Genomic DNA, 17,563 nt, shown 5'->3' on the forward strand with positions numbered 1-17,563 from the left:
CAGGGTGAAATTTTTGAGAGGAATTAAGCTCCCAAGAAGATAATCCCTACTGCACTGTCAAGCTTCCACTCTGCCCCTCCACCTGCACTTAAAAATATGAGATCTGCTGCAGGAGCTGGGCTTATGCCTTGGCTGTCTTCACTGTCTAGATGGAAAAAGTAGGAAGGGCACCTGGGCCTTTCCCTTGCTATTACACACAAATTTAATATTTTGGAAGTTGCAAATACAACATTATCAAAAATGGGGCTGAGCCTGTACAAGGAGGTACGAAAATAGAGTAACAGTAACAAAAAAAAGAAAGCCGTTTAAATTCTCAGATTTTGGAATGCCAAGTCTACTACGTAGGGCCACCACAGGTTCTTCATCCCTGAGCAACACTTTTATAGCAAAGACAACAGTACCTCCTCATGCAGCTGTGCCCTTGGATCTCTTAAGTTCTTTTCTATGTCTTTATGAAGTCCTGTAGAGAACCGATGCTACTTTTTTTGCACTATGTACACAGTGTAAAATATGGCCCACTCTTTCATAGAAGATCAATATGATGCACAATAAATACTGGTATTGATCTTTCAGTGCTGTAGACGACTCTCTGACTCTATGGCATATTAATAGTAGTTAACCAGTAATTCATTTCAGGGTGGCTGGTATTTTCTTTTAAAGAAGGTGAGTACTACGGGTCAGTTACACATATATGTCTTTTACATTCAGTAACCTATGATGGGCTCCTGCCTTTGCTTAGCAGAGCACAGTGAAAAACACTGGTCCAGTCCTTAGGTAATGTAAACCAGTCTCAGACCATTTACTTCAATAAAGCTATGGTGATTTACACAAATTACGGATATGCATGGCAAAATCAACGCAGAAGCCAGTATATAGATCATTTGGGAGAAGAAAGGAGAAAGGCCAGGTAATTTACAGGAATTTCCATCATCATCATCTCCTTCTCACAGATGCAAATGTGTTTTTAAGGTTATATACTGAGAAGTAAAAACACTGAAATTTGAAAGGTGCATAAAAGCATGGAGTATTTTCTATTCCTACTGGTACTGTTAAGGGCCAGTTTTACATCTTATTATGTGCTGGCAACGGTAATTTAAGTATGTTTGGGTAAGCCTCTGATATGAGGTCAAATGACATAGAGTCCATACTATTAGACTTTCTTAGCATGTAAAACAGGGTGGTAGCACCAAAGAGCCTAGTGGGAATGGTTACTGAACCACACAGAAATCTGGGGGAGATTATTAGTCATCTTACTTGTGACAGATGCACACCAGTAACTGTTTTATAAATCAGGATAGCAGAGCCACATTTCCGTGTCTGGGAGCATGCCATAGCATGGTTCAATTTAGTCATGTGGCATTAGACTGGATTAGACTGACTGAGCATTTCAGAAAAGGGACTGGTATAGGCACTGCAGCAATTATTCTGAATTCAGAATTTCACTGCCCCCATTTACTGGCATGTGTTCTTCTATAAACCAATGGTTCACAGTTTTGGTTTTTTTCTTTGCCTACACAGACTCTGCACATACACAGCTCTGCTGTTGAAAATACAGAACTGTGACTACTCAAGGAACACAGTGATTCAAAAAGCAGGTAAGCACTGCCCAGTAAGCAAGCTCAACTACTTGTAAGTTTACATTTCCTGCAGTTTTCAATTTAGAATGACTGTTTTCACCAGTTTTAATACTTCCTGCAACTCAGCTTCTGCACAGGGACAGCTACACCATTAAAACACACACAAAAAATTATTCAGTCAGGAAACACCTGCCTTCATACCTCAAAAGAATCTTGTACCTGACAATTTCTCCCTGCTCAGTACATAAAGCATTGACACACTCCTATTAGCTGGTTTAGCAATATTAAGTCTTGCAATGCATTAGTTTAGCTCAATTTGTATCTGGCTTTGAGGTTGGACAGTAGCCTTGAACAAGGCCAGTGTGAAATCACTCCCTAACATCATAATCAGAAAGTCTGGTACAATGTGTTTCTCCCACCAGACAATCATGACAGAGCTATTTCAGATGTCAAAGAAAGCTGGCACTATTACTTTCTGCTGAGAAATGCTGCCTCCCAGAGAACAAAACCCACACACGTGCTCTGTCTTTGAGAGGAGTATTTCTACTCTCTTCCTATTAGAAGTTGTGGATTATCTTTGGTTCCAACACTGAACTTTTAACTTGATATAAAGTTAATGTGCTAGACAATGTTCATTTCAGGCAAGGCTGTGGGGTTGTGTAATTTTCTGCCACCCCCAAAAAAGGCCATTATCTGTAATTACCCATTACCATGCATAATTATTTCTTCTATTCTGGTCTATGGCCCCCAGGACTTCATGATGTTACAGCTCACTGCATTATCTTATCAAATTTGTTAAGGAAGCTTTTTTGACCTTTTGAGCACTTGTCACAGCATATACAAAAGCTGGCAGTAAATTGTTGAAGCATGTACTGTGTGATTTATTATTTGTACCTTGCATAGTGATACCATACAAAATATTACACATGAACACCTTCCCTATTCCCACTCCCTGCTTTAGATCAAATAAGAAAAGGAAAGGAAACCCCTCCAGTAACAGAAGGAAGGGGACAGGAAAAGGCTGGAGTCTCTCCGCAGGAATTTAAGAAGCATAACAGCAACAAGCAGCTAAATCAGAACATCAAACTCTGAAGACAACCCCAGCTGCCCTCTTCTCCAGTGCTACCTTTTCTCTTTCTCCTCTTTCTCCACAGAGTCTATTTCATCTTGTTTTCACAGCTTTGTAACCTGCTGACCCCTGCTCTTTCACACAAAGTCCATTTAACACTCCTTCACTATGCAGAACACAAACCATCCCCCATTCACAGCTTTGGTTAATACAGTATAGGTTCTTGACAGACCAATTTGGTCCAGTATGACATTCACACACTGTTCTCTGCGTATACTGATGTGAATGTGCAATAACCAGGATTTTGTCTTCATTATTCTCAAAGCTCCCAGAAAAGGACCAGGCAGTGATCAACATCCCAGCACTACCTGCTTTGGCTAAGAGCTTCACTTCATTCTAAGTCCATGTACTACGCCCCTCTTCTTCCTAAGGGCACTAGAACTGAAGGTGACAGAGAAGCAGGGCACTCAAGAAAACAGGAGAGACAATGCCCTGTTATCCTAACTTTTATTTTCCCCTTAGTCCCCTATTTATCGATATTCACCAGAGAGTGCTTTATCTTAAACCTCTTGTTTAGGCGCTTGTATGTATGAAACTCTCAACTCACATCCCTACCTGCAACGACATATTGATGAAATTATGACTTAGGAAACTGTAGTACAAAAAAGAGCCTTTGGTGCTTTTGAACAACATTGTTAAATAAACAAACTTCCCAGGAATCAGAAAATCGGAGACACTTTTCTATCATGACAAATAGAAGGAAACATCAAGGATCAGGTATTTAGTTTGGACTAAAACTGAACACTATGAATTGCTGTAGCACAAGGTATACAGAATCATGCCTTTCAAATCTGTCAGTGAAAGCCTTCTCCCTTTAAAAGAAGACTGAACCAGGAGACTCTGGATTCCTTAAAGTAACCCTGAATTCAAATGCCAAGAGGTAGCTACTCAAGCCACTGCTGTGAAGATAAAACCCTTCTCTGTGTTTCTCTGCAGTTCGCAGATCTCTGGCCCTTCACTCTGTGCTGCCTCTCAGGCAATGGGGAGGTGGAAACCACTCTGCAACCAAGATGAGCCAGCAAACACAAGCAACAAGCAGAGTCCACAGAGCAGAAGAGGAGATGGTGCTTGTACTCCTGTCCTGGAATCTGATTTCTGCAATGTCCTGTCTTTCTGGCCTTCAATCTGATTTCGGGCTCTTTTGCTCTCATTCTCCTACTGAAAGCCAGACCTGCAGCACTCCCAATTATTTTGACCGGAAAGCTTTTCAGAAAACTGTGTCTCTTCCTCCCTCCATCAATTGCCAATGTTATGGCAATTGTTATGGTTATGTTGAGCTCAAGCATGAAATCTGGTGGTTCTTCTTCCTTTCTGTTCAGATTACCTTCCCAGACAGCCCTGGGTATGGAGCTGTGCTCTAACGCCTGTTAGAGACAGAAAAATATCAAGTACCAGCCATATCAGACACGAGGGCTAACAGCAGCTATGTCTCCAGGTCAGGAACAGCCAAAACACCTTACTGACAGCACATTACATCTCCAAGCCAAACCAGAAATACGCAAATTCTTCTCAAAGCAGGAATACAAATTTAAAACAAACAAACAAACCCCAAAGTGTGTGGTGTAACAATTCTGAGCCTCTTGTAGGCCTCTGGCCTCTTCCCTGAAACTGAAGTGCACAAGGATCAATCTATTCCACCTCTTTATCGCAGCTATGCCTTATCACCTGCCAACTCCTACCATTCACTTTTCACCTCCTCCCACCCAGCAAGACAAAACAACCAGTCATTGCAGCTTTCCTGCAGTGGGTCTGAAAACTAGGGCTGTATGGGTGTCATGAAAAATTCCTTGCTAGGTGCAGCTGCTGGACCGTTGAGTTCAGCCATCATTATCAGTGAAGAGCTGGCATAATGGCAGCAATGCCTGTAGGTACAAGGCATGCTTCTCAAGGGCTACTTGACTGGAAGAATTCAATTTCACCTGGAAGGAATCAGTATTATTTTCTTCTCACCTCTAGGAATAACTCCAGAGTGGTCTTTGAGCAAAATGGCATTTACCTAGCTCTACTTCTGAAGGGCTAAATCAGTTCGAAGTAGGACAACAGATTTTAACAAGAACAAAACTTGCCAGAAAGAAACACTCTAGGACAAATGTTATGCAAAGGGGACAACACATTTCAGGGAAAGTTGGGAGACCTCAGAACTAAGGTTATTTCCTATAGGCCTTCTTGAGCCTTATGGTGAATTCACAGGATTTTGCATCCCCAATACTGCTGCTGTTCACAACACCAAACTTACCCCATGAAATAACACAGAAAACTTTAACTGGAGCTAGCATAGTCAGGCAAAGGCATAAGCAATCATACTGGAGATCAAATAAAGGTTAGCTAAGGAGATCACTAAAGTGTAAAATAAACTGACTGACTTTCACTCCAGTACATGTTCTCTGGTCTTTTAATAATTTGTCTCCTGCCTGAGCTCTTCCAACTTAGAGTCCAGGTGTGTGGGTCCAGACCATTGCTACATCCCCACCATTAGCTACAAAGAGAAACCTAGGGAACAGTATGAACAGGGAAACAGATCTACTTCCCTTGTCTCCTCTCCTAACCTTACACTGGGGTTTTGGTTCGGTGATGCCCTTCCTTCCAATATTCATTTTGAGCCCACTTTCTGGGGCATGTACCATGCTCCCAGGGCAGGAGTTGCACTAGCATTAGTTCCATGACCACCCCACCAGCTTCCCCAACCACACACCTGCCTAGAAGGGCTGTGCCAGTTCATCCTCCTTCACCAGGAACCACTAACATTCAGCACAGTATCCCCCAGGATCATCAGCTGTGCAGCAACAGTGTTTGTTTGGGATGGACTTCTTAATTTTTCACTTCTCATATGGGTTATAACAGCTTTTGCTTTCATGTGACCATCACCTAACGAAATCTCCCTGCAATGCACTTTTGTCTTCTGCAGCGCTTGCCAGTACAGGCGCCTTTCCATCACGTACCAGCATAACCTGTGATAATGCCAGATTCCTTTCCAAGATACCAATGGGATGATTACACTGAGCAAAGAGCACGTCCCTGTGAGATGCCTCCAGAAACACTACTGTGTTAAAATTCCCCACTCAGGCCTACAAACAAATAGGATCGTTTTCCTTAAAACCAGGTAACACATACAATACCGATTTTCTGTCAGTTCAGGTTCTTAATCAAGATGTCAGGGGATACAAAAATCAAATGCCTTGCAGGATTTGTGATCGCATCAGTACGGCACTTCACCAAACAATTTTGTAACAATATAAGATTACCAACTTGACAGAATTTTTACCCATAAACTTCTGTTAATTCATGCTGTGTGAACATCACTTGACAGCTGCATTTCTCCCCTTCTTGCATATTTCATTTTGCTGTGGATTGTTCCACTATTTTCAAAAAAGTGATGTCAAGCTGATAGATTTGCAGCCACGTACCCTACCACACCCACTTTCCTTGAAACACTGGCATGACATCATCTTTCTTTCAAGATTTTGGAACTTCCTCAGTGTTAAAAGACCTACTGGAAATCACAGAGTGGGTCAGGTTGAAAGAGGTGGCAGGGGGTCATCTGGCCCACCCACCCTGCTCAAGCAGGGTCATCCTACAAAACATTGTACAGCATTGCGTCCAGGCAGTTCTGGAGTATTTACAGGAAGGGAGACTTCCCATATCCTCAGCCAAGTTGTTGGTTTTTTTTCTTTTTTCTTCACAATATGGCATATGAGTCGTCCAGTCCTGCTGATTTCAGTTCCTGTTGGAACTGGAATGTCACCATCTCCATATACAGCTATAATACTACATATCTTTTTGTAAAGCAAGGACCACAAAGAAATTACTGAGCGTTTATTCCTCATCTTCCATTGTACCATTATTATTCCATAATGGGTGAAATTACTGCTAACTCTGTATGTGTGTTTCTAACACAGCTCAAAAACCCTTTCAGCTTCAAGATTTTTGGTTAATTTTAATCTTCACACAAATCTGTATTTTTTAAAAGAAAAAGTGATTTGTGCAAAGAAAAAAAACCCAAAACAACAAGGAGAGAGCAATTTCATCCAGAAGACTGCAGGCCTGGCATAGTAAATTTCTCAGTCCCACAGAGAGCCTCAGTCCAGATCCAGCTAGCAGAAGCTGAAATATGCCTGATTTCAGAAGAGCTGGAGAAGGAACATTTTGTTCACATTTAGTGTACACTTAATAAAAATGATCTGCTGCAAACATTTAGCATGCAACTTAACAATCCTCCTAATACAGCAGTAGAAATAAAACCTATGGAAAATAGTATTTTATTTCCACAACTAATTTAAGCTCCGGGCCTTCAATAAGATATCTATGGCAGCAAATTCAACTTTCAATGTCTCTGTCACTGACTATAGGGGAATAGTTGATCTTTTTACATGAGCTGAGGGCTAATGCTTAGTCTTTCTTTTCTTGCACTTTTGGTCATTATAACACAGTTATAGTGATCATATTCAAATCTTAAGTGGAAAAAAATATGAATGGCTTTGGTAAAGAAAACACATTCAAAATATTTGAATATGGCTTCAACTCCGTGAAGGTGGTAGGCACTATTTTAATGCTTCAGCATATGTTTGTCCACACTGAACTGAAACAACAGCATTATTTACATATCTGAAGTTATTAGCATGTGTGACAGCTAGTGGGATCAGGACCAATAAAATCACTGCTTCAGAAAATTAAGGGCATGAGAAACAAGGACCATTTTCAATCCTCAGTATAAAAGCTGGGAGTATGACTACTGCATGTGCATATCTATGTACACAGGTTATTATTCACCCTGAGATATCTGATTTGAGAAGGAAATGTACAAACAGTTAACTCTTTGTGTTCATGCTACCAAATCCAACATGCTACTGAAGTGAGTAATGGAGACAAAAGTAAAGCCACAATTTTTAAAAAAACAGAGAAGGAATTTAAAAACTATAGGAAGTTAGGGAAGAAAAACAGATTTATGGACAATGATGGAAAACAGCCCAGACACCTGCAGGGGCAAAGAAGCAAATTCAGAGGAGGAGAAAGAAACTCAGGGTGGATTAAATCTAAAGGGATTTAAGTCATTAATGAGAGATCAAAGAAGACATTAGAAGGGAGGGAAATCTTCACAAGTGTCTGAGATAGGAGACCTTGGAGGAAATATGACTAGGTTAAAATCACTATGCCTCACACTAAAAATAATAAAGGGAGTAGGACGATGGTTGGAATTAGCTGGAGCCCATGCTTGGTTATAAGTTATTATCATGAAACCCAAAAGTTTCTACAACAGACCAACTGGAAATAACAGGAGGGCTTTTTAACGCTACCTAATATGTGATGAGAAAACTAAAAGTGGGAGTACTGAAAAAACACTGCAGACATCCAGCAGACCTGACTGAGAGAACAAGAATCACACAGATGTGTGTAACTTTTGTGATGATTGCCAGTGTTGCATGGGTGCAACAACATTTGCACTCACAAAATTGGCTTCAATGCAATGCAAACTGATCACCAATGAATGGTGTCCATGCACAACTGACAGAAATGCACAGTGACTGGAAGTACAGTGGCTTAGCATCTGCTGAGGTGCAACTGTGCTCATTACTACAGACATCCAAATCACCAAATAGTGGTCTATCCTGTATGCAATAAAATAGTACGAATAAAGACTGGAGACAGGAATTAAAAAATAAAAAATCAGACATCCAATCTCACTGCAACTCAGTATTTAACTAACTGCAAGCTCTTCAAGAAAACACAGGACAGATGTGCATGAACAGTGTTTGTAATTTAAGTAAAGGAGCTGTTCACAATCCTGATTAATACTAGCAGGTACTCAAAAGAAAGTTTAGTAAAGTTCAATAAAACAGAGGAATGAGAAGAAGCATATGAAAAGGCATTCCTACAAAAGAAACCTTCAAAACTGCATCATACTTCTCAAGTTATTAAGTGACAAATCTACTGTAAATGGAAAATGGTTGAACAGGCTGAAATAGGAAGTTATTTGATAAATTAAGCAAATGAAAGCAGTCTTCAAGGTACAAGAAAGCATGTGACACAAAAGGAGAAGCAAGAAATCAAATCAGTGCTCGGTTAGGGAAGCGTGCAGTACTCCTTCACTCCTCACTTATATCTTTTCTTTAAAACAAAGAGCCCCACACATTCAGAGAAGATATAATAACTGTTTCAAGGACACAGAAAGGAACAAGAGGTTAGCTGCAGATAGTGAATAATGTGCCCATGGATAGTAAATTCTTAGAAATTCCTAGTACATTTTCTGCTTCTGCTCCATTCCTTATCTCAGTGTTCATAACAAATGGAAAGCACAATCTGGCACAGATAACTCTCTAAATCTGAATCCACATATGCAAATGCCAGTGTTACAGAGGAAAAGCTTCCAAGGCAAAAGGAACAATTGGATATGCTGATCAGCCCTGTTACCTTAGGCTTGGACAGCAAGATGCTGAAAACACAGAAAGCCCTATGGTGAAGTACTTTTGAAAAAAAAAAAAGTCTGAAAATCCTTTTGGGGAAAAAAATCTCTTCCGAAATGTGAAAGGATAGAAGTAACTGCTGAGCTTCCTGTGCTTTGCCTCCATCTCAGGGCTGAGCAGCCTTTCTCTCTCAAAGTAAGGGAGTAGGGGTACGTCATGACTAGTCCCTGGCACTCTTGCTTCCCTGGCACACGCCGAAACCTCTCCCCAGCCCCTGCCTCTGGTGAAGACAGCCCTAGGCAACATTCAGAATACCACTTGCACAGAAAAAGAAAAGCAATCTTCTGTGAGGATTTTCCAAATATGTTTATAATTCTATTTGTTTTTACACTTCCAGTGAAGCATCACACAGGACTGAAAGTCTGAAAGGAAAATAAAAACTTCTTAATTCATACACTTTGAGAACTGCTGTTAGTTCTACCTAGTTTCACCAATACAACAGAAATACCAGCCTTTTAACAAGAGTCAGTGCTTCACTGAACGGATATGTACAGCACTTCAAATGTTAGCCCAGTTAAAACAGAGGCACCTACACAAATGCGCGCATGCAAAGCTGCAGTAACAAATATTGCTTGAAAAGAGGAGCAGGAAAACTGCAAGCTTTGCAAGAGAACTGGAGAATTGACTGGAAACATCTAATCAGGGATGCAGAACCCTGTAACATTATGATTTATTTAACGCAGTCAAGGAATGGCTAGAGGCAATGAATCATATAAGAGATGACAAAGCTGTAGGAGATTTCCGTCATCTACTTTAACCTGCACATTGATCAGAGTTTACCCCCATATTAATCACTAGAGATCATAATCTAACACACTCTTAAACACCTCTCCTGATTACGCTTCACTTACCCCCTTGTCCTTATGCAGGTCACTCCACTGCTAATTGCACTACTCGTTAGGAAAAAAAGTGTCTAGTGTCTAATTTAATTTTGCCTTTTTTAGTTTCAAGCCGTTGCTCCTTGTTATGCTGTCTCAAGCACTGTAAATAATCCCTCCCCCTCCTCCATATTATTACCTCTCAAATATTTATAGACTGTTTATATCCACCCTTAGTCTCCTTTTCTACAAGCAATACATCATTTTTGTCACCCTTCCCTCTATCCTTTCAGATTTATCTATGTCCTTTTATAATGAGATGCTCAGAACTCCTCTACTGTTTTCCCAAGTACAGTGAACCCAAAGCAGCAGAGAGAAGCTGAAATGCCCACCCCTTCTTGTTTCACAACCAACTCATTCTTACATAACTCTGAGCGAAACACGTTATTTTGATAGGAATTGAAAATTACAAAGCCATGGCCACCACACTGTGGAAGGCATTATTCAATGCATACTTGTATCAGTCCAGGATTAAAAAAGCCTATTCAGGATAAATTTCATCCTAAATCAAGGGAAGATTGTTCAAAGCTCCTGTAATATTTATGTAGTCCAGCTTGAAAGAGATTTAGTAACTAAGCAAACTACTATACAGCCAGACCACTTCCAGCAACTACTTCCCAAGACAATATCTAACTTGTGATGTGGAAATCACGTGAATCCAAGAGGGCTAAGAAGTTCACAAACTCTTACAAGAGACACATGCAAATGTAATTCTTTTTCTCTCATCTTAACTGCAATGAACTGGAGAAAACCAGATGACGATGATGATGACGGATTAGTTATTCACAGGTGAAGGACACAAAACTTCTCTCTTTGCTTGCTGTTACAATCCACTAAAGACAGGTCATGTTTAACTGTACTCCTCACTTTTTAAGAGAGATTTGTTGACTGTGGGAGAAGCCAGGGGAAAGCACCAGGAAGCAATGGAAGGGGGTTGGCAGGACCAGGAGGCAGCCAACAACTAAAACCTGTAAAGAAGCAGCCATGGGTGCAGCAGGAGAAAATCATCCTTACAAAGCAGTGAGGAGACCAAGAGAAAAGCAAAGAGCAGGAGGATGGACAGATAACCACTGCAGACCCACCAAGATCTCTGAGGGCATGCAGCCACTATTTTAGTCCTGGCACAGGCAGGCAGCCTTGTTGAGGCTGCTGCCACCTGAACTATCAATCCCCTCCACCAGTTGTCAATCCCCACAGTTCTAACTCTTTGTTCAAAAAAAACATCTACCATTGAGTATTACTATGTCAAATGAGTTTTCTTTCACAGGCTTGCAAGCGCCTATCAGTATTGAGGCTGACTGAACTTACCAGTATTGAGGCTGACTGAATTTAAGTATGCTGACTTAATGTCAAATAGAAATTTCAGAGATTCACAGAACAGTCTAGCTTGAAAAGGATCTTTGGAGACCAGCTGGCTCAAACTTTACTCAAACCAGAGCCAGCTTCCTAGTTGGATCATGTTGCTTATACACCATCCAGCCAAGCTCTGAGCCTCCCCAAACATGGAGACTCCAGAACCTCTCTGGACAACCTGTTTCAACCCTCAAGCACTCCCATAGTGAAAAGAAGCTTCCACGTGATCAGTTGATTAAAATGAGGCTTCTTTGATGAAACTGAAATTTTTACAGCACATGACACTATAGTATAAACACTGTTAAAGAGCTTTCTTTCTAAAAGAAAATTTCTCACTTTTTTAAACCAGGCCATGATATTTTTCCATTATAACAACTAGGTTTCTTTTTAAACTCATCACCTATGCAGCACAACAGCTGCAAGATCTGGCATCAATTTTTGAAATCATAACACAGTGATCAAGAAAGTAAGGAAGAGTAAAGAAGGCATGGTAGGGTTCTTGCAGACAGCTAGGGCACTGCAAGTTCAAAGGGATCTCAGTACCATCATCCATTAGGCATTCTATTACTGCTGACCCCACTATGGTCCGTATTTATGAGTAGATAAAACCCCTTCTATTTGTCAAAGAGTTTTGAAGTGAAGACAGCAGCTACTTAGAGAAAAAAAGCATACTATTTTGTTTCTGTTAAACATAAATGTAACAAATGAAAATAACAAATACAAGCTTACTATTCACAATCGTTGAAAATTATGTTTGTCAACCAGTGATACTAGGAAGGCACCTGAACACTGCTGACACTGCAAATACAACAAGGAAATGACCACACAGAGCATAGGACCAGGAGCTGGCATTTTGCACCGCAAAGCAGTCCCATCTATACTGGACGTTTCTAAACTGGGCCAACAAGAGTGCAGAGCAGCAGAAAGAAGGGGTGCTTTCCAGCACCTTCCAGTCATCTGGTGGTGTATCTTGCAGCCACTTCAATGGCCAAATGCCAAACATGATCCTTAGTCAGTGGCAAGGATCAAATATAATGAAGCAAAGATGAAATACATTCTCCTTCATTCAGTATGAGCAGCTTTCTTTTTTTCAGTAAACTCTAAGGTGTTTAGTTAGTGACCTCATTTGCCTCCCCTCTCTGACTACCATGACTGCTAAATATCAAAATGGCAGAGGCTCTAAACTGACACAAACCAGTGAAGAACACAGATGTTATAAAATGAGAATGTCTGAAAAGCACATTCTACGTGCTTTACCATAATCTTTCCTATGTTTTACAGATCTGTTGCAGATCCTAACAAGATAAACCTATCCTACAGAAGGGAGGACCAATTACATCAAATGCCTTGGGAAAATGACTTTTGTTGCTCTGTACAATTAAATGGCCTTTTCTTTCAGCAATCTACAACTTTTTAAGGGGAAATGCACAGGAACAACAAATTCATGAGATCATGGTCTGTTCCCTTCCAACTACCCTGCAAATTCCCAGTTTGCTTTTGAGTGGGAACATACAGTTCATCCAAAGTAAACACACCTGACATGGTTAATGTTCAAACACCTATGCTATAATCATGATAATTCATTTTTTCCCCTCTTCAAAAACAGCATGTCACAACGGGATCTGAAAAATTGCCTCTGGTATCCAGGTGTCATACTATTTCTGATCTGCTAATAAAATGGATACAGCAAGCAATGATTCTTTTTCTGGCACTATGTCTGATTTGTGTGACTCCTTCACACATCACTCCTCTGCTGGAAAACAATGCTCCATGTGATGGGAGTCCGAAAGAAGAACTGCCCTCATAAGCCAAAAACCTTAGAGGAGGAACAGAATTACCGCTGTCAAAATCACCTCTTGCCCAATGTAATGTGAACCATACAGGATACACTGTACTCCCTGAGCCACTGCTTCCCCTGGGGCTTGCAGGGAACTGCTGGCTCCCCTTGCCATGAAGGGTTTCACTTTCCCAGCTTCCTTTAATAATTACTGTAAGTTGTTGAAAAATCAGCGCCTCAGCCTACCGACCTGAGACAAGGACACTTGCTCCAATGGGGTCTCTCATTTTGCTTGCAGTTTAGGGTAGTACTAAAATCATAAAACAGCAATACAAGAATCCATCAAGTACCTGGTCCTGAAACAACCCAACATCTAAAGCCAGAACTTATGCCACATGGTAATTTTTCATCTGAAAAAAAGATCATTATATGCTAAAAAGAAAAATATGGGGATATTTAGGCTATGCTCCTCACCAAAGCCTGTACTCAGACTCCTGACAAAGCTACCCTACAGATCTGGATAAATGCACAGCACCTTCTCCAGGTGGCCTCAGAGCCAGCAGACAGTCACTGTTATGAAGTCAGATCCCATGAGTACTGACACTGCTTTCAACAGATGAATGTACCAAAACTGTTAGGGACATAGCTTCATTTATACAGTGTAGTCACCTCTGAGCTAAGTACAATGTCTGTTGCTACTTAGGTGCCCAAAAGCAAAACTATGGACCTGATTTCCTATTCATTCGCAGATGCTTCCATTTCTGGTGAACAAGGTTGATGCTGTCTTGATTCTTGACTTGAATCACATCTTTTTTCTGGAGATGAAGCTGTATATTTCAAATGTTGTCACTCACAGTTATTTATTTGGACACAAACAATAACAGTTAGTTATTTAGTAAAATGCTTGAGAAACAATGTATTTAAATTGCTCAAATTCTGTTGTAAGAAAGATGACTGCTCTGACCAAAACCAGTGAAACAATTCAAATACTTTAAGATTGGGCATTTTATGTTTTCAAGTACTTTTTCAAGCACTTATTTAAGCATGTGAATTGCTTTAAGCCTGTTTGGTCAATGCTTTTCATTAAAAGACCATAATTTAATTAAATTAACTAGAAATTATTAAAATTGGATTAATAAACTAAATATTGTCATTTTAAAACCATTAAGATCAAAGCTTATGCCAGTTCTGTCAACAGTAAAACGATTTCATTCTTCGGCCTCTCTGTACAAGCAAGGATCTTCTTGTTCTCCTGAGTTACACACAATCTCTATATATTACTGAATATACTACTTTAATCTTTAGCCAGCTTTTTCCATGTCTATAGACAAAGAATGCAGTAATGCAAATATGAAAGGAGTAACTGCATCAATTCAAAGGTGACACTAACATAATGAAAAAAAAAGCTAATAAAAAGCTATTTATTGCTTTATTAAGCAGTTCTTTTAAAAGCTTCCCAACAAAATTCCTCTACAATGGTCTGAAACTGCCTGTCTTCACTAGATCCAACAAATTCATCTGACATACTTTTAATGGGCTGCAAAACTGAATAGCGTCACTTGACAGACACACGTATGCATTGTTCTTTTATTAACTAATGCAAAGCATTGTCCACTTCAGAATCACCTTTCTATCTGGCAAGTATATTCACCTGTATTACTGGCATGTGCATAATTATTAAAAATGAATGAAACTTCCTTTTCCTTTTATCTGTATTTGTTTGCTTTTTTCTGTCTATGCACAAGAAATCAATTACATTATCTCCTTTCTTCTTTCTTCTGTATGTTCAATCACTGTATCTGTCAGGCATAGCTAGAAAATGGAAAAAGCAATTTGCATAGGAAAAAACATTTTGCCTAGAGTCCTCACTTGCCTAGCATATTCAAATCCCATCTTTGCTTAGCCATGCTTTCACTGAATATACAGACAAATACTGTTTCTTCTTGTTGATTTTTTTGGGTTTTGTTTTACAAGTGTTAAATGCAATACAGTAATTGCAGTAGAAGAGAAGGACTACACCACTCTTTCATAGTTCATCACAGCATGCCACACAGAACCAATGTGCCACCACATCAAGTGTTGTAAGGCTGGAAGATCTTGGCTGCTGGGGTCAATAACATAACCTACATACTTAGCTTCTCTACAGTTCTGAAAACTTTTGAATTTTGAAGAAGCCACACAGGCAGCCAAAATCCACCTTACTATGACTGTAGCAGGAGTACATGTTTGGGAAAAAGGACAAAAGCTTCCCCTAATTCTCTACTTGCAATTATACACCCTATCGAATTTTATTACAGCACCAGTCCGTGTAAAAGAAATTTTGATTTTCAAGTAAAAATAATCAAATGAAATATTAAAGACAGATAGTGGATCCTTCTTTTCTGCTAACTGTACCAAAAGTTCAGTGCGGTTGGGGAGAGGACTGTTCGTAACCCTGTCACTGCAAATGGGAAGAGGTGCCAACGGTGGGCATCAGCACTGCTGGCCATGGCCCTCAGCTGTGAGCACCACCCTCCCAGCACCTTACCTGGCGGTGTACTAGCTGCTGTCATGGCTGTACTTGTCGAGTGCATTGGGCTGCTGCTTTCCAGTGAGAGGCAAGAGTTGCCACCACTGTTCTTCTTAACAAACGTCTCAGGGACACTGGGCAGAGGCACTGGGTGGCTGATTCCCAGTTCCTCTTCCTGAGCTTGCTGTCTTCTTAGGGCAACCTAAGAACAAAAGAGAGGACATAGGGTAGGATCTGTGATTTTGAGCACAATTTATACTGGCAGCAATGAATGACTCAGATTCAAAGATGGTTCTTCACTATTCATTCTGTAGAGTAGTGCTGATCATAGAATCACTAAGGCTGGAAAAGACCTCCAAGACAACTGAGTCCATTTTCAACCAAACACCCCATCAACTAAACTACAGCACCAAATGACAGGTCCAGTTGTTTCTTGAACACCTCCAGGGATGGTTCCTGGTTTCAGTACTTGACAACTCTTTCTATTCTTCCTGATGTCAACCCGAACCTCCCCTGGCCCAGCTTGAGCCCACTTCCTCTCATCCTGTCACTACTGGCTGCCTGAAAGAAGAGGCCAACCCACAATTTCCTTACAGGCAGTTGCAGAAGGTCCCCCCTGAGCCCCTTTTCTTCAGGCTAGACAAAGCCAGCTCTCTCAGCCACTCCTCATTTGGTTTACTCTCTAGGCCCTTCACACAATCCAGCCAATGGGCAGAGAAGTATGTAAGCAAAAACCAACCCCATTTTGTGTACAAGCACAAATGAACAAACCTATGAAATGCTGGTGACATACACATCTTCCTCCACTGAGGCCAGATTAACACTTGTTGCAGATGACTAAACTAAACCCCCCCAACACAGCTGCTCTTGGGACAAGCACCCTGGAAAGCGTAGTCACTACCCTCCTCTCTGCTGATACACAGCTGCTGGGGTTAAGAAGTTAGCCTGCTCGCAGGGTTTTGCTGTGCCTCTTATCAATATAAAGCAGCTTTTCACGAGGGCTTGTACCTGTAATCTGCTGCTCTACCCAGGCCTGCTAGGTTCCCTGCTGGCTCTTTGCTGGAAGTGTTGTCCTTCAAGGAAATTTCAGCATACAGTACACTGTACAGAGAGAACCACTATGGAAGAAGCAAATGTAGGGTACCATCCTGCAAGCATCTCAGACAGCATCACACACATTGAAGAGTGCTGGGCAAGTCTGGAGAAGCTGGAGCCTCCCATTTCTTTCCTAATACTGACAATGTTCCAAAGCCTAACTGGCACTGGCCAAGCCTACAGGCACTACACAGTCTGGACATGGGTGCAGACAAACCATTATTAATTGCTTGCAGACAGCCCCTTCTGCCTCATCCAAACTAATAGATCAATTTAACACCCATGCCATGTCTGTCTGGGAAGTATGTATGACACCGCTACAGCTACATACCCTGCTACTTGTGAGGTGACTGATTTGCATCTTTACTTGAACCTCAGAAATTTGTTCCAGTTTACGGACTGGGATCATAGGTGTTTCTTGCTGGAAATTCTCCTGGGTATCTGGGACAGGACTTCCCTACATTTTCATGTTCAACAGCCACGCTTTTTCCTAATACAGATTTATAATTCTGTTAGTTAGTATTGGCCCTTGCAATAAGAAACATCCCGTACAGAAGATGCAGACTTGCAAACACCACTGTAACTTCGACTTCATAAGCCAGTAACCTTGACCTGTAAAATTCCACCAGCATCAAGGGGTTTACTGCAGAAATATATCAAAACGGGGAAAGACAGACTTTCAATGTGTAACTCCTACACAGATAAGGTTTAGCTAGGGAGGTTTTCAAAGCTACTTTCAAATACTAGGCAGGGAAGAGAATACCCCCAGGAGGACCATCACCGGAGC

At 40.8% G+C, this 17,563-nt stretch overlaps 1 protein-coding gene across 1 annotated transcript in view; it reads right to left on the reverse strand.

Moving 5' to 3' along the window:
* The window catches only part of DMRT1 (doublesex and mab-3 related transcription factor 1), a 57,776-nt gene that overhangs the window by 38,572 nt on the left and 1,641 nt on the right, over positions 1 to 17,563 (reverse strand). The window contains exon 2 of the mRNA XM_030968875.1: positions 15,700 to 15,883. Within this exon, the coding sequence (XP_030824735.1) occupies positions 15,700 to 15,883 (184 nt within the window). The remainder of the gene's footprint in view (positions 1 to 15,699; positions 15,884 to 17,563) is intronic.

The sequence above is a fragment of the Camarhynchus parvulus genome, chromosome Z (assembly GCF_901933205.1).
Source record: "Camarhynchus parvulus chromosome Z, STF_HiC, whole genome shotgun sequence".
Classification (NCBI taxonomy): Eukaryota; Metazoa; Chordata; class Aves; order Passeriformes; family Thraupidae; genus Camarhynchus; species Camarhynchus parvulus.